The sequence below is a fragment of the Sarcophilus harrisii genome, chromosome 5 (assembly GCF_902635505.1).
Source record: "Sarcophilus harrisii chromosome 5, mSarHar1.11, whole genome shotgun sequence".
Taxonomy (NCBI): Eukaryota; Metazoa; Chordata; class Mammalia; order Dasyuromorphia; family Dasyuridae; genus Sarcophilus; species Sarcophilus harrisii.
The window spans coordinates 109,987,226-110,009,149 of record NC_045430.1 but is presented as its reverse complement, the minus strand read 5'-3'; the positions used below and the strand labels follow the sequence as shown (position 1 = coordinate 110,009,149).

Here is a 21,924-nt window from a genome sequence, read left to right as displayed (position 1 = left end):
TTTCTCCTTAAGTTATAGCTAAGAATGTTGATTGCTAAAATTTAATGTCCTTATCTAACTTCAACTTTCAGAGTTTGGTTCTTCTATCCATTTAATAAGGGTTTATTCATGTAATGTCCTATCTGCATTCACTCAGTGCCTCCCTCACACTGGCAAGTTGTGTTCCCTGAGGGCGATCACTAGCCTGTCCATTTGTAGACTCAATTCCTAAAAAGAGCAGATTCAAATTTGTGTTACAAAAGTCCTGAAACATGCATGTAGGAAAGGGAGCTGGACAGGGTAGGGGATAGAGTAGGAGCTAATTTCTCCTCTAGGGAATCTTCTTCCTTCAAGGAAGAAAGACATTCTTCAAGAAATCCCCACCAAATTCACATTGGAGAAGTGGTCCATTATTCATCTAATAGTCAAGCAAGACAAATTCTCAACTTTATCCATGCCCAAAAATTCTACACCTTGAATTTATCACCTCTGTCAGGACTAGTGGGGAACATAATTTAGCATCAGATGTCTGGAATCATAGCTGGTCATTGCATTGATCAAAGTTTGTCTTTACAATGCTGTTGCTATCATTCTTCTGGTTCCTTTTACTGCACTCAGCATTGGTTCATACGAATCATAGGTCATAATTTGTTCAGTCATTCCCCAATTAACAATTCCCTCTAGTTTCCAACTCTTTGCACAACAACAGCTGCTATATATATATATTTTTTCCTACTTGAGTTTTTTTTTTAAAATAAACTTTATTGCTATCTTTTGTTTTTCACTTTACCAAGAGGTGAAAGTAAAGAAAGAGAGTATTTCAGGCATGATGAATAACCAGTTCAAAAGCATGGAAGTTGGTGGGGTCGGTGATGGGTACAGAGTGCCTGAAGGGAAATGTGCAATCATCCTGGAAAGATAGGTCAGAGCCAAAATATGAAGATTTTTAAGTGTCAAAATTTTATGTTTTCCAAAGTAGAAACCACCAAGGCTTATTGAACAGGAAAGTGACCCAGACAGACTTGTGCATTAGCAATATCAATTTGGCAATTGGGCTGCAAGGGAGAGAGACTATTCAGGCACCCAATTAGGAGTCTATTGTAGTAATTGAGGCATGAGATCATAAAACTCTGGATTGGAGTGATTTTGCTGAGAGTGAAATGAGAACAGAGAGAGATGGAGGTAAGAATTGATAAGACTTAGCAATTGATTGGCTGTCTTGGGAGGGGGTCAGAGAGGTTGGGGAAGATGAATGAGAGGATGGACCTTGGTGGTTGGAAGAATGGTGGAATGCTGCACAGAAAGAGGGAAAGCAAAGCTAAAGCCCAAACTTCTTCCTTCCCTCATCCCTACCCCAGCTATTAGCTTGATTTTCCCAGACAATTATTGCTCTATGTTCTCCCTGGAAGTTCCCAGTGCCACAGAATAACACAATTATTCTTGTATGGATGAAAGGTAAAAGCAAACCAGTTTAGGTAGGAGATTCAGTATTTTTTAGAATTTGCATATCTGGATTTCTTCTCCCTTAGGATTTTATCTATTTATTAGTGCTTGTTTTTTGTTTTTTGTTTTTTTTTAAACAAAAGACACTACCAAAGAACAAGTTTTTAAAGCAAATACTTAATAAAAATCTCACAAATGCAGCATTATTATAAAATAAAGATTTTTTGACCTTAGCTAGGTCCTCACTCAGGTGCTCTTGAATACTTTATACCTTGATACATGGCATGGGGATAAGAAATATAGTAGAGAGAACTTTATAATCAGGAGAAACTTGAATTGGTTTGTCACATTCTGCTTTCTCTGTAAATTAACAATTGATGATTCATAATCTCTACCTCACAGTATCTGGAGGATCAAGTGAAATGATGTGTTAAGTCTGTTAAACAATGTTTTATAAATGTATTGGCTCTTAACTATTGACCCAGAGCAAGGAAATCTAGAATTCATTGGAAATCCAGAATGGAGAGATGTGGAGGTAGAATTAACAAGATTTGGCTTCGATTGGCCTTAAGAGGTGGACACAAAGAAGGATGACCTCGAATGAAAAGTTGAGAACAACTTCTTGGGTGTGAATCTTGGTGACTTGAAGAATGGTGACATGCTACACAGAAAGAAGGAAAGCTAAGCTAAAACCCAACCTCCTCCTTTCCTCATTCTTACTCCAATTATTAGTTTGCTTTTCCTAGCCAACTAAATATAGCCCTGCCATTCTCACTGGAATTTCCAGTGTAAAGAGCCCCAAAGAATAACACAATTACTCTTATCCTGGAGGAAGGGTAGGCAAACCAGTTTAGGTAAGAGAGATTCATTGTTTTTGGAATTTGGACATCTATATGTCTTCACCCTTAGGGTTTAATTTCTTTCTTTCTGAACAAAAGGTCTACGCTACCTAATAAACAATTTTTTTTTTTTTAAAAAGCAAACAAAAAAAAATCTTATAGATGCAATATTATTGTAAAATAATATGCTGTTGCCCTTAGCTAGATGTCCTTGAATATCTTTTCCATTGATATATAGCATAAAGAGGGAGAAACAGTAGAAAGAACATATATATATATATATGAAACATTTACATATTATATATAATCAGCAGAAAGTTGGATTGGTATGTTGCATTGTGCTTTCTTTGTAAATTATTGATAAAATAATACCTACCTCAAAAAGTTATTTGGAGGATCAAACGATGTGTAAAGTCAGCATAACAATGTTATGTGAATTTATTTGCTCTTCTTATTAATTCAGGCCAAGGAAATCCTGAATCATTCATATCTTTATAAATGTTGAAATGTTTATATGATAGATATGTGTCATATTCAAAAGCACCATTTGTCAAACTAGCTAATAATCTTCCATCTAAACAGTATAGGATACAGGATGGAATAAGAAAAAATTTGCAGTTTTGAAATTATTTGAAGTTATTATGAATACTTAAAAGATTGGTATTAATTGCCATTTTCTCATTAATTTCTATGCCTTCCCATAACCTCAGAACAGGTTTTTGTTTTTGTTTTTGTTTTAATCTATTTCTGTTGAGACGGCTGACTTGATTTCAGATTTGTTTTTTAAGTGCCAAGAAGACGAAGTTTTAGTGGGTTTGTTTTGGACTAGAGATGTTATTTGTAAGCCATTTTAGTTCCAATTTCTTCTCTTCCCATTGCCAATCTTTTCAGCACTGCTCTTTGAGAGACAAAATCTGCTTCCTCAAGTTTTATCTCTGGTTTGATTAGAAGTGGAGGATGAAGACAAAAGCTCTGTTTCCTTTCTTCTGATATTTGTGATTGAAAAAAAAGGAAACTCCACTTTAAAAATTGCTCTTCTATTAGATGGGAGGGAAAAGGGAAAAGATATATAAAAAAACAGAAATAGAAGCAGCATACCTTCTCTATTTCTCTCAATTCCAATTCTTCCTCTGACATCTTCCACTATAAAGTTAAAGAGGAAATGACTGGATCTTAGAAGGGTATGTTACATTTCATTCCTCTGTCCACAATTTCCTGTGAGGCAGATTCCTAGGTCATGCAGTGAATAGAACACTGGACATCAAGTCAGGAAGTCCTGAGTTTCAATTCTGGTTTAGACACTCTCTATGAGACTCTGGACTAATCATTTCGCTTTTGTCTGCCTCAATTTCTTTGTTATCTGTAAAATGGGTATTATAATAGCACCTACCTCCCAGGGTAGTTGTGAGGATAATATTTGTAAATTGCTTTGTTAAACCCTGAAGTCAGATAAATTTTGCTCCTTTAGTCTTTTCATCTCCTTTACTGGCAAATGTGGCTTTTACTTCTTTGTCCATTAAATTTTGTCACTGCAGCTAAAAACATCTTTTTATATAAGTTAAAGATATTTTATCAGAATTTTTATTTAAAGATACAGAAAAAGTTCACTTTTGGATACCAGTTTATAGTTTTTCGGTACTCCCTCTCAGTTACTGAAAATTTTTTTTTAATTTATTTTTTAATAACTTTTTATTGACAGAACCCATGCCAGGGTAATTTTTTACATTATCCCTTGCACTCACTTCTGTTCCGATTTTTCCCCTCCTTCCCTCTTTCCCTCCCGGAGATGGTAAGCAGTCCTATGCATGTTAAATAAGTTACAGTAGATCTTAGATACAATATATGTGTGCAGAACCAAACAGTTCTCTTGTTGCACAGGGAGAATTGGATTTAGAAGGTATAAATAACCCGGGAAGAAGAACAAAAATGCAAGCAGTTTACATTCATTTCTTAGTGTTCTTTCTTTGGGTGTAGCTGCTTCTGTCCGTCCTTGATCAATTGAAACTGAGTTAGATCTTCTCTTTGTAGAAGAAATCCACTTCCATCACAATTCAGTTACTGAAAATTAAAAGTAAAATTAAGGGTTTTTCTCTAGAAAATACACTTAATGGTTTGTTTAAAACTTTCTGCCCCATAATCAGAAGAGTTTTTAATGTTTGTGTCTTCTGTCTTTTATTTGGTAGGGAGAAGTAGTGCTTTTACACCATTACCTCACACTCTTGCTCTAAAGATCAAGAAAATGTTTCTAAAATTTGATATCTATTAAGTTTTATAATACCCTCAAAAAATGATTTTAACTCTAAAGCTACATTATACAGTTAAAATCTTGTTAGTAAACCTTGTTATATGAGCACAGGGCTAAGGGAGAAAGAATAATTCATACTGACCAACAAGAGAATAGTGCATGCAAGAATGAAAAAGCATATGTAAAGTACTTAGTATGTGTGTTCTAGGTCTGGAAGTCTCAGTTTAAACTAAGTAGCAAATTTTTGCAAGAGGACTCTCTCTAGCCTATTTTCCAAAATTAGTCTCTCTCACTATGGGTTCTGGGAGAAGAAATTTCTTTTAGGGATACCCTACCATCCAACACTATAAAGATTAATTCAGTGTTCAGCTCCATCTATGCCACAGTCCCATTAGAAAACTTCTTAATAGATCCCTTTAGGTATATCCTTCCTTTCTCTTTACTTGATAATTTTGGCCATTTTCATGGCTTCTATTTTCTCTAACTTAAGTCCCCTTTCCAATATTTTCCTTCCCCTTTCCAGACTATCCCTTTTGTCTTCAGGATTACTTTTGCATCTTCTCTTTTTACATCTTCAGTTTCTCTTGTCTTAGTAACCATCTCTGATAATTTTTCCATTCAAATTCAAAACTCATGGTAAGATTTTGGTCTTGCTAGCAAAAATCTTCTGTTGGGAGACTCAGGTATTCATTTGTTTATTTTTGAATGCCAGGAAAGAAAAGAATGGAGGAATTAAGGAAAGATATCAACAGGTAAACAACTGGGGGAAATGGAATTAGAACTGGGAAAATTTTAGGTAGTCAGTTGGATACACATTAACTTAGTACGTTTTGGGGTAGTCAGCTGGGCACACCTTATCTTAACATATTGTCTTTCCTAAAGGCTAAGACAAAAATTGCCTCCTTTGATCTGAGGAAGTGAATAGATTGGGATTTCAAACAGTAGTAATATCACCTTCTTTAGAAAGAAGTTATTTTAGGACTGGTTGATCAGGTATTTCAGAATAAAATATTCTTATATATACAATCCTTAGGTCTTGCTGACCTTTCATCTGAGCTTAACCAGAAATAGAGTGCTGTGGGAAAGCACAAATAAGTTGTGGGTAGTAGAATGGAATGAAGAACTGTCTTCTGAGTTAAAATTGCCTCCCTATTCATCTGACTTGGGGGAGGGGGTGGGTTGTGAGTTGTAGAGTCAGAATATTGGGACTTTCTGTGGAACCCAATGACATGTGATAGCGTTTTAGCTAAGGATTCATTTGGCAATACCAGTTGCATCACTAGACAATATATAACCCTGAGACTAATGGACAATAGTCCACCTCCTAACAGGCTCTGTACCTAATTTGGGAAGATTCATGCCCCAGAGCCTTTGTCTGGTATATTTCCATCCTGCTTTCTCCTTGAGATTTACCATGGTTTTCTTTATCAACTCTCTTTAACCACTAGATGGTGTTTTTTGCACGGGAGTATGTGAATATTCTACTCTATTCCAGTGGAAAGGCCTACAAAATCTAAAAGTTGTAAGTAGTATAGCCAGAATCAAACCATGGTGATGTAAAAGCATTTTGAGTGACTTTCTTCTGTGATATAAATTAATCATGTATAATCACCAAACACTTCTTGAGTAATTTTTATGGATAAGACAGTGCTAGTTGCTGCAGGTGGTTGTAAAGATCAGAGATATAAAGGGCTTGATCCCTGCCATCTCAGTAAAGGAGATAGAACATATTCTTAAAAGAAAAAGAGCAAAAAGGAAGGGTTGAGCATGGCACAGATAATTCCCTACAGGCTGGACAGGAGGGGAAAGTGTGATGAAGGACACAGGGAAAAAACCATAAACAATTGAGTGGAGATTATAGGAAAGAAATGGTAAGATTGAAAAGGAGTTTTAGGCCAGATAGTATAAAATCTCATTTAAAGAATTTGGGTTTCAGTAGCAGCTAAGATGGTGCATTTGGATAGAGCATGGGCCTTGAAGTCAGGAGGGCCTGAGTTTAAATCCCACTTTAGACTTAACACTTACTAGCTGTGTGACTATGGACAAGTCACTTACCCCCAATTATCTTTCAAAAACTGATGTCCCATTCGGTACTATTGTCTCTGCAAAAAAGAGGAAAAATTAGATGATCCATAACACTTAGGAAGGGAAGACTCCAGAGTCTCAGCCTATTGGAGGAGGGCAGCAATTCAAACAAGTTAGATTGCATTTTTTGCCCTCACTCCCAATTCAAATGGTCACACTGCAGCCAAACAAAAATATCTAATATGTGTAATCATAATAATGCTAATGACAGTTCACTTTTATATAGCCTTTGCAAATTAAAATTTCTTTATAACAATTCAAAGATTCCCTTCCTTTTTTATTTAATTTATTTTCCCCCCATTTAACATTTTCCTTCCTCCGTTTTCCATTGAGAAAGAAAAGGCCTGTTGCAAAACTGTATTGCAAAACAAATTCCTCCATAGGCCACCCCTCCCCTCCTTTGAAAAAATGTCTGTCTTCACTCTGAATCCATCACCACTTCATCTGGTAGTAGGTAACATGTTTCATTATTAGTCCTCTTGAATAATGGTTGGTCATTGCATTAATCGGTTTTAAAGTTTTTCAAAGGTAACAATGATGTAATTGAAGAAGCTTTTCTGCCAGTCTACTCACTTTACTCTGCATCAGTTCTTAAGTCATCCAACACAAAAATTTTCTGTCATATTCATATATTCATAATTTGTTCTGCTATTCCCCAATTAAAAGACACCCCAAACCCTTTCCTTTTTAAATTCATTTTACAACTAACAAGTATATATTTTCAATTTTATAAAGTTTCAATGAATTAATGTTTCAGTTAACAAAAAACATTTTCTATTCCACTCCATCATTGGGAATAAAAAGCAACTTTGTAACAAATAAGTATAGTCAAACAAAATAAATTATCAAATTATCTGAGTCTAAAAGATATATGTCTCATTCTGCATCATGACTTTATCACCTCTGTCAGGAATCATAACTTGTCTCTACATTAGGCAGTCTGTCACAGTTGTTTGTCTTTGCAATACTCTTGCTACTATTCTCCTAGTTCTTTCTACTTCACTCAGCATTGGTTCAATATAGGCCATAATTAGTTTAATCATTCCCCAATTAATGACATCCTTTTGCTATCGAGGTATTTGCTATTATAAATATAGATGCTCTATATTTTTAACAAATCATTTTTAAAAATAAAATTTCTTGATCTTTAATTTTTTCTTTGCCTAGATTTCCCCCTATATTTTTCCTCTCTCCTCCCTCCATAATACAAAGAATATTTTTATAAGGATTATTTTTCAAAGGTTCTTCCCAACTCTAAATGTGATTCTAGAAATCCTATGAATCAAATATTCCAAATATCATCCTCATTTTACAGATGGGCAAACTGAAATAAGCTCACCAGGGGTAGACTACTTGCATTAGTCACAAAAATTAAGACAGGAATTCGAAGCAAGGCCTTCTAACTTTCATTTCAGCACTAACTTGCTCTTAATCTTAACATTCATTTACTCAGAAAGGGGACTTTGTACGAACAGGCTATAGAATGGGCGCTAGAGCCAAAATCTGCCCTCCCTCACGACTTTTCTGAGAATCTGAATTTCTATGCAACAGAGAAAGAATCTACTCTTTTTTGAGAGGGGAGGTGGGGTGGGGATAAAAGAGGGCGGGGATGGGAAGGATGTGGCTTAAAGCGGGGAGGGAGTTATTGCCTTGCTAGGTGGGGGCTAGGAGGGCGGTGACTGAGGTCACTGAATTCCGAGAGGTCACAAGCTCGCCCGGGGATGGGAAGGGCTGGCCCCGCCCCTTGCCAAAATTATAAATAGTTGGCTGGAGAAGGCCCCCCCAATCCCAGATGCTCTTCTAGTGAAGGCGAGGTGGAGGACGGAACTTTGCCCTCTGCGGCCGAAGGCGGCTTGGCTTTTCGGGAGCAGAGGCTTCTGACTCGGACCCCCGCTTCCTTCCTAGGGATTTGTGAAGAATTCGGCCGGAGCCATGTCATCGGCCAAGGTAAGAGCCGCGCTATTCCGCTATTCCTGGGCATGCTTCCTCTTCCCCGAAGCTGCAGTCGGAGCGTGGGGAAGGAGAAGGCAGGGGCGGGGGAGGAAGGGAGAAGGATGCTTCAGGCAGATGATGCCCGATTCGTGACGTGCCATTTTAGGGCCCCCAAGGGAAAAAACAAACGCCCTCTCCCGCTGTGGTAGGTCTCCGGCTTCCCTCGGCACGGCAGCTTGCGGGCATTTCTGCCCCTCCAGCCCGTCTTCTCGCCCGCAGCGGGCTCCGCGGGGCTGGCTGTCCTGGGAGACCCCGCGAGCTGGACAGGCGAGGGTGCTGCCCAGGCAGGCAGGGGACGGAGGGGAGGGGGAGAGCCGGGCCGTGTGTTTGAGGTTGGGTTTTCCTGAGCCAGCCCAGAGAGTGTGCCCGGATGGTAGCAGGATGAATGTCATGCTCGGCCCGTTCTCTTTTGGAAGCTGTAATTCTCGATAGGGATAACCTCCTTTTTCTATAATCGCAGCTCCCGGGAGCTCCTGGAAATTTCAGCTGCCCCCGTCCTGCCGAGAAACCGTCAACACCTTCGTTTTGAAATGTGTTTAAATACGAGCGTGTGATCGCTGGAAAGGATTCGGGGGACGGAAGGGTGGTTGTAGTATGAGTTGATGGTGAAGGAGGAAGGAAGGAGCGTATGATGAAAAGAGGAGAAAACGTAGCTAATAACAGAAAAAGTAATATCCTGCCCAGGACCGCCGTCTTTTGAGGACTTGTGGGTGGGGTGTTCCTAACCAAGGTCACCCCTCCTAGTTCTGGCCCCTGGCTACTTCTGCTGAAGGTGGAAGGAGCCGCAGATAAGAGCTCTTGAGGCAAAGGGCGGGGAGAGATCTGGTGAGAGGGAAAAGAATTGGTTATTTGGGGTGAAAAATCTAGGGGCTTTGGTAACTGGGCTTTCCCCAGGAAATACAAGTGTAGTTGAGTTTAGTGGGTTGAGAGCTGAGTCGATGTGCTTTCATTGCACTGTGAGGAAAACGGGACTCAACGATGGGGGAGGGAGAGCAATTTCTGATGGGAGGCTAGGAGGCCCGGTAAGGGAATCCTTCTGCGATGTTTCTCATCTTAGGAACAGCCACAGCTTGGGTGGCTCCAGGGAATCTCAAAATGATGAGTCCAGAGGAATTGGAGAGCCGAGTTGATCCAGCAACCCCAATTCTTGCTATTTCTGCTCATGTCCTTATCTTTAAGATCAGATTCTGAAATGGTTAAGTCTGCTTAATCTCACTGTTAGTACTATTTCTTGACTAAGAGTCTTATGGCCACCCTCTTCAGACTTTCTGTTGCCCCACCCATTACTCTCCCCCAAACTCGTTTACTAGTTTTCCCACTACCTAAAACTTAGTGTTTTCTCCAGTGATTACTATGCACTCCCAATTCATACTTTCCGGTGTAACTTGAAACTTGCGCATAGTAGACTCATAATAAATTGTTTGAGCTTAATCTTATTGTCTCCACTTTACCTATATGCTCTGAAGAGCACTCTAATCCAGTTTGTTTTGTGTAGCTGATTCCATCTTTAGTGTGTGGTGCTAAATAAACCAATCAACAAGCTTGTATCTAAGCACTGGGGATATAGCTTGCATGTAAGGAGGGACATACAAGGTCACCTTAGAAGGGAAAGCACTAGCAGTTTGGGAGATCTGAGAAAGGCTTCCTGCAATAAGTGGTCTTTGAGCTGAATATCAAGCTAGGGACTTTGGGGAATAAGGAGAGTGGAGCACTGGGGGAGGGTGGGGAGCATGAAGGACATTTGGCCAATGCAAAGGCTTGAATATGGGTCGATGGGGGGTCGTGTGGTAAGAATAGGCAATGTGACTTGATCTTTAAAGTATCTGGGGAAGAATGTATAAGTAAACTGGAGGGATAGGAACGGCCAGGTGGTGGAAAATCTTCCTTTTTTCACCTTGGCTCCAAGAGAGGGGAATTGAGGGGAGTGTTGTAAAGATTTTTCTTTGTTTCTTCCCCAGGTCACCGGATCCCTCCTCTTTTCTGTTAGTGTAGCTGCTATAGGCTCGTTTCAGTTTGGATACAACACTGGCGTCATTAATGCTCCAGAGCAGGTAACCCAAGCACCTTGTAAATGGAGTCAGTAGAGAATTTAATTCCTGATCCCTCCTTCCTAATTTTAAGGTTGCCAAGAGCTCAGAATCAGATGGGGGTGTTTGGTGGGGGACATAAGGCCTCAGATTCATAAGGAGGAGGAGGAGGAACAATCTTGGTAGTTCTTGCTGAGTCATTTGGCCCACAGCAAAATTAATTTATTTGCTTAACTTAACAGCAAGTGAGGTACTCTTGCTGTACTCTTACTCTATGGTGAATCACCATCGCCCATAAGAAAGAAAAAGGGTTTATAGTAACTCCAGTGCTGCCATCTGCTGAAAGTCTGTGGGTAGACTAAAATCTAGAACACATAGATGTGGGGGTCCTAACACCAATCTTGCTTCCACCTTTTTAACTGTCTTTGGGAAAATTGATGTGATTTGCTCCCCATGGAAGCAGAAAAATTAGGCTTTATCCCACTGGCCCATCAGCTATAGCTAAATGTAATTCAATCCACCATTGCTTGGCTTCTTTTACAGATCATTAAGGAATTTCTCAATTACACTTTGGAAGGCCGGAGTGGAAAGCAAACATCCGAGGTCCTCCTCACCTCCCTCTGGTCCTTGGCTGTTGCCATATTCTCAGTAGGCGGCATGATTGGCTCTTTCTCTGTTGGACTCTTTGTCAATCGCTTTGGCAGGTATGGCCAGTCCAGAAAGAATGGATGAATGGCTTGCTACAGAACAAGAGGGCTGCTGAGAAGTAGAGCAAGGGCAGTTAGCAGTTGTGAAAAGGAAGAAACCACTAGATTTGACCACAGTTAAACCTCATTGACCTAGACTTGACCACAGTTAAACCTCATTGACTTCACTTTAGAGAATACCATCACTGACATCTATTACCTCCTTTCAGCTTCCCAACAACTCTTAGAAGCAAATATTACAGACATTAAATGTTTGATCTATTTTTTATTTGCTTTCATATCCAGAGTCAGGCTTATTTCAGTATTTTTTGGTATATAGATCAATTAAAGTGTTTTTGGTGAGAATTTGGCTTCTGTAATAGATTAGATTTATGTACTACTAGGTGCCAGGTTACTGCTAAATACATAATATCATCCCCATTATACAGATGAGAAATTTGATGAGACAAAGGTTAAGCAACTTGCTCAGAGTTACATGACTACTAAGTGTCTGAGACTGTTTTTAAACTAAGATCTTCCTAACTCTAGGACCAATATACTATCCACTGTGTCATTTCTCTCAATGTGGGTAGGTGGCTTACTCCTTCAGACTTGCTTTTCCTCCATTTTTTATACTTCTTGTTCTTATAGAACATTACTATTCTATTATATTCACATACTTGTTGGCTCTAGTACAAAAAAGTACTTCTACAATTATTTTGGTGTATAAGGAAGCCTTTTTTTTTTTTTTATCATTGACCTCTTTGGTGTCTACATCAAGTAATGACAGCTGTAGATTAAAGGAAATGGACGTTATGATCACCCTAGCATAATTCGAAAGTGCTTTCCAGAATGATGGGACCAATTAATTCACAGCTCTATTAACAGTACTTGGTATATCTTTTCCCTTAACCCAACACTGATTGGTCCCATCATTTGTCATTGTAGCTAATTTCTCAGGTGAGTGGTAAATCTCAAGAGTTAATTTCATTTTGCCTTATTAGTTATCAAAGCATTCTTTCATATGGTATGGTTAATAGTTTGCAGTTCTTTTCTGAAAGTTATGTGCATGGCTTTTGATCTTACATATGTTTTTTTTTTTTTAGTTATGAATGTACCTCATTTATTCCTTCACATTATTTCCATAATCTCTTCCTGCCGCGTTCTTAAAGAAAACACTTGTTTTCAATCCAGCTTTAGAGGGGGAAAAAAGTCTATAACCTGAAAGCAGTGTCTTCCTCTATTTGCCTAATTCAGCAGTAAATAAGACTGCCCAGGAACACCAATATGCTATAAAAATTGGAGAGGAATTGCATTGCATTAAAAATAGCTCTTTCCTGGCTACTCCCAAATTTCATTTGGCTACCTGTCTCATTTGCCAGTACCAAATGATTATATCTGAAAGAATCTGGGACTTCATATTTTAATCTTCTCTCAGCAGAGTCATTTGGTAATCATGTTTTCTTTCCTTTTGCCAAATAAGGTTTGTGATCTAAGATTGGCAGAAGGTGGAAAATGTTGTTTGCCATCTTTGACTTGGCTAATAATATGCCTTATAAAATAAACTACTTCAGTAAAGAGAGGAACTGAAAGGAGCCAGTTACAAACTGAAAGCTTTTTTAAACAAGCCATAATCAGTTTGACTACCCAAACTTTATCCTAGTCATACTAATGGGAAAAATTCTTGATAAAGTGGAACAAGGGTGGTAAAGAAATGAGGAACAAAGAATCAGAACACAGAAAATATGTGGAGAGAAAGTAAAACTAAGGAAACTTGAGAAAGATGGTACAGAGAAGAAAGAATAAAACAGAGGACTAGAGAAACCATACTTACTCATAGTTATTTTCTTCCTTTTATAGACGCAACTCCATGCTCATCGTCAATGTACTTGCAATTATTGGAGGTGCCCTTTTGGGCTTTGCCAAGTCTGCACAGTCCGTGGAGATGCTGATCCTGGGCCGTCTGATTATTGGCCTTTTCTGTGGCCTTTGCACTGGCCTTGTACCTATATATATTGGTGAAGTCTCCCCAACTGCCCTTCGGGGCGCCTTTGGCACCCTAAACCAGCTGGGTATTGTTGTGGGAATCCTTGTTGCCCAGGTATTCTTTATATTCTCATTTTTACTAGGTAGAAGTGGGTGAGGGAAGACATAAGGGACCTTATTTTTTACCTTTTCAGTTATGTCCCCTGACAGGACCAGAAGCTCTAAAAAACTAGTTCCTCAAATAGATTCATGTTCATTAAGAATGACTGGCTTATTTCAGTATACTAAGGTATACTAAGGAGGCCTGATGAGTTATTAGTTTATTCCATTATTAGTTTGGGAAAGGTAAAGCCTTTTTTTAATAGGCTAAAATAGTTAATGAAGGTAGAGAAGAAAAGATTTTTTTTTAACAAATTGTGCCCTTCACTATAGGAGAAAGGTTTGTTTTATTTTAATTATTTCAATATCATTCCCCAGTTACATTCAGAACAAACTTTTTTTACTTTGGTTTTTAAAATTTTTGAGTTCTAGCTTCTCTCCCTTATCCCTATTCATAATTAGGAAACCACTTGTGAAGTTAAGCAAAATATTTCCATGAAAGTCAAGTTGTGAAAAAAAAATCCTTCACCCTAATGAAAATAAACTTTCAAGAAAAATTTAAGTTTAAAAAAGGAAAGAGATAGATAGAATGCTTCAGTTCATTCTCTAGGTATGGGTGGGATTTTTTATCCTAAGTCCTTCAGAATAGTGGATGATTGTACCATTCACAGCTGGTCACCCCACAACTTGCTATTACTTTGTATACAGTACATTTGATTTTGCTGGAGTTCATGGAGGATTTTCCAGGGTTTTTTTTTTTTTTCCCCTGAATGCATCCTGCTCATCATTTGCCATAGAACAATAATATTCCATCATAAACATATACCACAGTTTATTGAACCATTCCCCAATTAATGGGAATTCCTTTAATTTTCAACTTTTTTTGTCCTGAGAAGAGTTGCTATGGTTATTTTTTGTACATATAGGCCATTTTTCTTTTGATTCTTGGTATTCATGGCAAGTAGTGGTGGTGTTAGGTCAAAGATTATGCAGGACAGATCATGTGCTTTGATCATTTATCAATTGGAGCATAGCTCTTATTTATAAATTTGATTCAGGAAATAAGTCACCAGAAAAGATTTGAGAATTTGTTCTTGAAAGTACATTTTTAAAGAGGTTCCTTAAGGCATTATAACTTAGTTCATTTTTTTTGGATCCTTAGATCTTTGGACTACAAATGATCATGGGAACTGAGACACTCTGGCCATTGTTATTAGGCTTTACTGTCATCCCTGCTGTTCTGCAATCTTTAGCCCTTCCATTGTGCCCTGAAAGTCCTAGATTCTTACTTATCAATAAGATGGAAGAGGAGCAGGCCCGAAAAAGTAAGTAACAAGTAATATGTTTGAACTTATCTGATCACATGACTTTAGATTGTTTACCCTCTTACCCCTCTTGAAAGTAGTTTCTTTAAATTGCAAGTTATGACATTCCTGAAGTATGAGAAGAAGGAATTGAGTCTAAAACTCAATCTTATCTTCCCAGGCCACCATTATAAAAAAAAATTAATTTGGACAAGCTAATTTTTCCCCTTTTCCTATTCGCAGTTCTTGAGAAGTTATGGGGCACTCAAGATGTGGACCAGGATATCCAGGAGATGAAGAATGAGAGTGCTAAAATGGCACAAGAAAAGAAACCAACTGTGCTTGACCTCTTTAAGACACCAAGTTATCGACAACCCATTATCATTGCCATCATGCTCCAACTCTCTCAACAGCTCTCTGGAATTAATGCTGTGAGCCCCTAAATCTATTATTTGCCCAAGTGTCATGGTTTTTCCTGTTAATTATCTTTATTAATAATAATGATAGTCGTTGATGGTAACATTTATAGGTGTTCTCTCCAATTTGTAGATGACAAAACTGCATCTTGGAGGATAAATGATTCCCATACTTCCTGGGTCTAGGTTTATCTTGTATTCACTGTGGCTCCCTGTCTCCTTCCCTCTCAATTCTTGCCGTATTGTCTGGCTATTTCTTTGCTCTGTGCAGTGCTTTCCCAGAATGAAAAAAAGCATGCAGGAAGGACCCTTCCTGTGGTAGGCCTCTGTGAGAGGTGGCTTTTTATCAGTGATTACATTAACTTGTAAGTTGACTAGCCTATAACTTAAAGCAGGAAAAGAAGAAAGAGTACATAGATGTTTTTAGAAATAAAAGTCAAATTTTTAGGACCAGAAGAGAAATTCAACCAGGATACTTGAGTGATAGTGATGTAATTATTTTTAAACTTTTTGTTTTATTACCTTAAATTTTCACCTCATTTCCTATTAGCAAGTCGCTTCCTCTTAACTCACCTCCTTCCTTCATTTAAAAAAAAAAAAAAAACACAAAACCAAAGAAAAATATTAAAACCACAAAGCAACAATCAACATTCCCTTATGTTTCTGTTGAGTTAAGAAATACCTGCTTCATTATCCATTCTCCTGGACTGAGATTGTGCTTTTCAATTCTTGAGTACTGCTTTTCAATGCTAATATAAGTTCTTTCTTTCTGTATAATAACTTTGATAAAAAGGAGACATTGAATCAAACTAAAACAGTGTATTTGCTGATTGGTTGCTATCACTGAACCTGCCTAATGATTCTGGTTCATTAGTTAGTTAGTATAGAGTGCTCTTTTGAAGAACTGCTAGATATTCAAGTCATTTTTATGAGGCTCATAACTTCAACTTCTGTCATTTAGTAGCAATACATTAATTCAGAAGAAGAGTTCTAAAAGAATATAAGTGGATTCATACATTTGTCTTATGGAAAACGATATGGGAAAAAAATTTTTGGGTTGTAGTTTTGAGTGTATTGCTAACAAATTTTTGTACCTAGGCTAGATTAATTATTTATTTAATGATACCTTCCAGTTAATGAAAACTTCTCAAAGTTTTAACTGATTGAAGACCCAAGATAAGTCCTTTGGGTTGAAGGTTGAGGAAATTTAGGGGAAGGGGAATTGATTGTGTCGAGGAATAACGGGCAGTCCCCATTCTACTTTATCACCTGGGCCCCCGAATTTATTGTTTAAAGCTTACTGAAGTTCTAGAGCCTTCTTTCTAATATGGTAACTTGCTCTTTTCTCTCTTTCACCTCTCCCCCAATTAGGTATTCTATTATTCTACAGGAATCTTCACAGATGCTGGTGTTAAAGAGCCAATATATGCTACCATTGGTGCTGGTGCGGTGAATGTGGTTTTTACTGTAGTTTCGGTGAGTTTGGACATTATGAATTTGGGGACAACATAAAAGGAAACTTCTGGGGCAAATTTTGACCTCCCTAGTTTCTTCTTTGTTTTGTGGTTAATTTGTCATATTCTTAGAGGGGAAGATTGATAGTTTTGTTTAGTTTTTCTACCTATTTCTTCCTGTAATTGACTTAATCTTCTCTAGGAATTTATATGCTCTACCACTTGGTCCATATACATTTAGTATAATTACTACTTCATTGTTTACTGTACCCTTTATCAAGATGTACTTCCCTTCCTTGTCTCTCTTAGATTTATTTTTACTTTTTCCTTTATCTGAAGTCAGAATTGCTACTCCAAGTTTTTGGGTTTGTTTGTTTTTTTACTTTAGCTGAAGCATAATAAATTCTGTTCCAGCATTTTACCTTTACTCTGTATGTGTAACTCTGGGTCACATTTGACCCAGATTGACAAAGAGTGACCAAACACATTTGTTTCTTGTAGACAACATATTGTTGGATTCTGTTTTTTAATCCATTCTGCTATTCATTTCTGTTTTATTGGGAGAGTTCATTCTATTCACATTCAGTTATGACTACCAGCTCTGTATTTCCCTCCATCCTATATTCTCTTCTGTATATACTTTTGTTCTCTTTCCATCCTGTCCTTAGTAGTGTGATTTTTTTTTTTTTGACTCACCCTAACCCACTACCTTATTTTCATCCTCCCTCCTTCTTACCTTTTTTCCTTAGCATTTCTGCCCTCCTTCTATTCAGCCTTTCTCTTTTCTTTCCTCTTTTTCCTTCTAGTTCTTTATAGGGTTAGAAAAAGTTCTATACCCAACTGAATAATTTAAGTTATCCCCTCTTGGAGCCAAAAAGATGATTTTTAATTTCAGAGCATTGGCTCATTTCCCTCCTTCCTTTTCTCAATTGTAATAGGTCTTTTGTGCCTCTTCATGTGATCTAATTTGGGGTAAATTTTGAGGTTGAATTACACTAATCTTAGGTTTTTGTACCATAGTTAAAACAAGAACTTACGCATCAGTGCCCTTGGGAAAAGGAAGTGAGAAAAATATATGATTAAGTGATTGAGTAATAGAAAAGATTTCAATATTGCAAAAAATGGTGAAAGGGAAGGAAAATAGAGTGAATATAACAGGAAAAAGCCAAATATTTAGAACCCAGCCTTAAAGGCAGGTAAGATAAAATAAAAAGCTAAGCCTTAAGCATCATAGAATATATTAAGTAAAAAACACTGATTTAAAGAAAAAGCAAAATTCTCATTTGGCATTATTCTCCTAGCTCTTTTTGGTGGAGCGAGCAGGAAGGAGAACCCTTCATCTAATAGGATTGAGTGGAATGGCCTTCTGTTCTGTTCTTATGGTTATTGCCATGTCTCTCAAGGTGAGTGTCCTTTGCAAGAGGGAAAAGGGAAAACCTGGGTTGTCTTGATTATCTCATTCTTATTCTTGGCTATTTGATGTTTCTTCATTTAGGCTACTCATTTGTGGATGAGCTACATCTGTATTGCCGCCATCTTTGGATTTGTAGCCTTCTTTGAAATTGGCCCAGGACCCATTCCTTGGTTCATTGTTGCCGAGCTCTTCAGTCAAGGACCCCGCCCGGCCGCCATGGCCGTGGCTGGCTGTTCCAACTGGACTTCAAACTTCCTTGTGGGGATGCTCTTCCCTACGGCTGCGGTGAGTGAGCTCTATCCTCGAGTCATACTTGAAAATAATGTTAGCTCATTTGGGGTTAGATGAATGAGTTAGAGCCATCTTGAGCAAGTATAGAATATTGCCTCAGGTACTTTACTAGCTACTCCAGAGACCACTTGAGATGGGTTATTAATTGGCATTATAAAAATGAAACCAAAATTTTCCCTGACTTATAAATCCCAAAAGGCGTTTGAGAGCAGGATTCTTAAGAGACTAGAAATTGGTACACAGGTAGATTGCAGAGGGGGGAAGAGGTGTGTGGGTTAGTATTATAGTCCTAATTCTTGGAAAGGTCCCCATTGTCTGGACTTTCCAAAGAAGGATCATGACCATCATTATTACCATGGAGGGCAGGTGGGGCTGGTTCTTGGTCTGAAAATGACATTTGACTGAAATTTTCTTTTTTCCCTTCTTTAGAAATATTTGGGATCCTACGTCTTTATTGTCTTTACTTTCTTCCTCATCTTCTTCTTTTTGTTCACCTTCTTCAAAGTCCCTGAGACCAAGGGCAGAACTTTTGAGAATATTGCCCAGGTCTTTGAAAGCAAGAGTCAGGGTTCTATGAACCCCACCTTAATGGCAGAGAAAAGCCCCAGTGTGGATGTAAACAACATTGATCCAGTCAAGGAGTCCTCATCATCCGCCCTCTAAAATCCCACCTCCTTCCATACCTCTCCTCTTCCAGTCTCCAAACATGGAAAAACATCTCTCTGAGGTGGTGGGCCCTCATCAGGATACTTATAACCCAGGACTGTTTGATTGCTGCTACTGTGTTTCTTTTTCACCTTACTCCAAGAGCACGGAGATGAACCTAGTGCTGGAGTCAACTCAGCTTTACCGGCTTTTAAACATTTAATATCATGGACGCTGAACATACTCTGCTAAAGAGAGATCAGGTGAACTTTCCCTCGTTTCTGGAGGGATTGGCTCCTTGGCACATGTGCCAACCTTTGCCACTTCTTCATTTCCTTGGGTTCTAATAGTGATTCATTGAGGTACCTAGAAATCAGAAGAAGGGATATCATTCTCATCCCAATAACTACAAGAGATATTATTTCAATAGTTGGGATAGGAGCTGGGTACGCGAAAGAGTTGGGGACCAAATAAGAGCTTCTTCCTCGCTTTTTTTTTTTTTTTTAAACAACTGCAGAGTTCATTAACTTGAGTTTTATTTATTTTATCTGCCGGTTTTATTTCATAAATATTTATTTTTCTAGTGTAAAAAGAAAATTGCACAAAATAATGAAAACTGTTGAGGGCAGAGAAGGGAGAGGGGTATAAATTTAAACAAAAGACTGGGGGAGAAGTAAAAAGTATTTTGGAGGACTTTATGCAGCAAGGATGGAAGAAATACAGGGAGAGATGGAGTGGACGGGCATGTGAAATGGTAGTGGAGGTTTTCACATGACCTATAGCGATTTTTGTACTCCATGAAAACGATAATAGACTTGGGAAAGAAGACAGGCAGTGTTGTGATGCCTGCAGAAGCCACTGTTTTCCTTTGGGTATTTTTTTCCTTTTTCCTTTTTTTTTTCCGTTAAACTATATAATGTTACTTGGAAACTGCAATATTATTGACATCATAGGCAGTGAAGTTGAATGCGGTTGGAGGGTTCTACCTCTGGAGAAAGATGGGTTTTCTAAATTTCTCTGAAAACTCCCCCTTTCACCAGATGGAACTCATTTCACTTTATAGCTTCTATTTTTCCCCTCCCCTTGAGGTGGAAAAATAATGTTGAGAATTGTTTCTCAGTACAGAAAGGCAAAATTTTCCTTGTTTTTGTTCTTTGGGATTTTCTTAGGTTTTGGGTGTCTTTTTCCCCCACCCCCACATCCCATTTTAGAACAGGATTTAAGGGATAATATTCATAAGGCACTAGAAATTGGTATGGAGGTAGATTATGGAACTACGAGTTTTAGTTTTTAGTGGGAGGGGTGACGTTTTGCCCCTGTGTCCTTATTCAAGTGAAGAAATGGTCATGGCTTCCTTGTAAATATGTTGGCATCAGTCCACTGGAGGAAACTTGGGTTAGGTGAAGGTCCATTCATAATTCACATTTAATTTAGATAGTAACAATATATATCTAAAGTCATTGTCTTCCTCCAGGGTCAAATGTGTCTTAAATTGTTCATGAATATTGTTGCTTTTATGATTTATGTGTTACTCCTCATTCCTCCTGGTTCTCTGTGTGTATAAACAACTACTGCCTTGGCTGGACATTATTTAACCAGCCTCCCTACTAATACCCCTTGAATCTTAAGTTTCCCCAGGACAGACACACACACACCCATTCACACCCTCTACCTCCCTGATGCTGGCTAAAATGTATATTCTATTGAACCACCAATTAAGAGTCCTTTACTGAGAACAAAATAACCTTTAATGAGTTTCATCAATTCTAGGTGGAATGGGAAAGAAAGATGCTCTGAATATTTAAGGGGCTTGGGACAGGGAGAAGGTTTGACCTCTGTAGACAAAATGGGTATGGAGGGGCAAGATCATTAGGAATTCCCTGAATTATAAAAGGAAGAGAGGGTAACGATATCACTGCTGATGAAGTTTGAGTATCTTTCTAAATCTATAGACTTTGCTCTTCCAGAAACTTTTGAGGGATTGCCCTCGGTGCTTACCTCCTGACCCACCTTGCCTGTGGACAGTATTTAATTCTTATTTCTCACCTTTTCTGGTCATTGGGGGGGAAGGGGAGGAGGGAAAATAAATATATATGTATCTACATATATGTGTCATATATGTATGTATGTATATATATAAATATATATATTATGTAGTTGATTGAAGAAAACTTCCTTGCTCTCTGGTTCTAGCCAGTTTCTCCCTAGGTCCCCAGGTAGAACTAGGGTCTGGAAATTGGCAATAGTAGAGTTTTAACAGTTTCTCCCTCCCTTCTCCATAGTCTCATTGTAAATATTTCCAAATGTATTTTCTATGCTTATTTCTGTTACTGTGGTTCTGTTTTTAAATAAAAGTTCTATTGTAAATATGGTATATTGATCTTCCTGTGTATTGCTTGAAGGCTTGTATATTTCCTTTTGTGGGCTATAGTGGCAACTTTACACTTTGCCAAACCTTACCCAGAAGCCTAACATCTTTAAGTATAGGTAATGGTATAATTTGTACTGATAGCTTGTTTTTACATCACTTGGATTGGGGAAGAAACGGAAAAAAGCTTAAGACCTGAACAGTAAGGATCAGGCAATGTCTTGGGTAAATATTCAGTTTAGTGTCTTTGACATGCTTAGTTCTTCATGGTGCAAGTACAGAGATAATTGAAGTTGAGATCCAAGTGTCCAGAATTGATTCTTAAGGTCTTGCTCTGGCACTGGCTAAGTCATATGATCGTGGAAAAGTCATTTGACCTCTTTAAAAGTATTTTCTAAAGATTTTTAATAGCTTGCTTCACAGAATTGTGAGAAAAGCACTTTGCAAATCTTATGTCAATATGTTTTCACTGTCCCAGATATAGTCAGGGGGTTAATGGGTGTTGGTCGGGAGGCTTAGCTGAGTTATCAACCAGACCAAACCAGCTTCTAACCTGTGTAAGGCCAGAGTCAAATAGCAGGCTAGAGACAGGAGGCTCAGGAATCAAAGTGAGAAACTTGGAAAGGAAGGACACATGCTAGGGAGTCACCC

At 38.2% G+C, this 21,924-nt stretch overlaps 1 protein-coding gene across 5 annotated transcripts in view; it reads left to right on the top strand.

The window, feature by feature from the left end:
- Nucleotides 1-21,279, top strand: part of SLC2A3 (solute carrier family 2 member 3) — a 68,662-nt gene extending 47,383 nt beyond the window's left edge. For 2 of the 5 annotated variants that reach the window (XM_031938325.1, XM_031938327.1), the window contains exons 4-13: nt 8,396-8,538; nt 10,542-10,634; nt 11,154-11,314; nt 13,157-13,397; nt 14,544-14,706; nt 14,929-15,116; nt 16,473-16,577; nt 17,857-17,958; nt 18,051-18,254; nt 18,690-21,279. In XM_031938325.1, the coding sequence (XP_031794185.1) occupies nt 8,524-8,538; nt 10,542-10,634; nt 11,154-11,314; nt 13,157-13,397; nt 14,544-14,706; nt 14,929-15,116; nt 16,473-16,577; nt 17,857-17,958; nt 18,051-18,254; nt 18,690-18,923 (1,506 nt within the window). In that variant the 5' untranslated portion in view covers nt 8,396-8,523 and the 3' untranslated portion in view covers nt 18,924-21,279. Of the gene's footprint in view, nt 1-6,010; nt 6,029-8,241; nt 8,539-10,541; nt 10,635-11,153; nt 11,315-13,156; nt 13,398-14,543; nt 14,707-14,928; nt 15,117-16,472; nt 16,578-17,856; nt 17,959-18,050; nt 18,255-18,689 lie in introns of those variants that run through there. The other 3 variants (XM_031938326.1, XM_031938328.1, XM_023505470.2) reach the window with 3 other exon arrangements.
- Nucleotides 21,280-21,924: the final 645 nt, after the last annotated feature.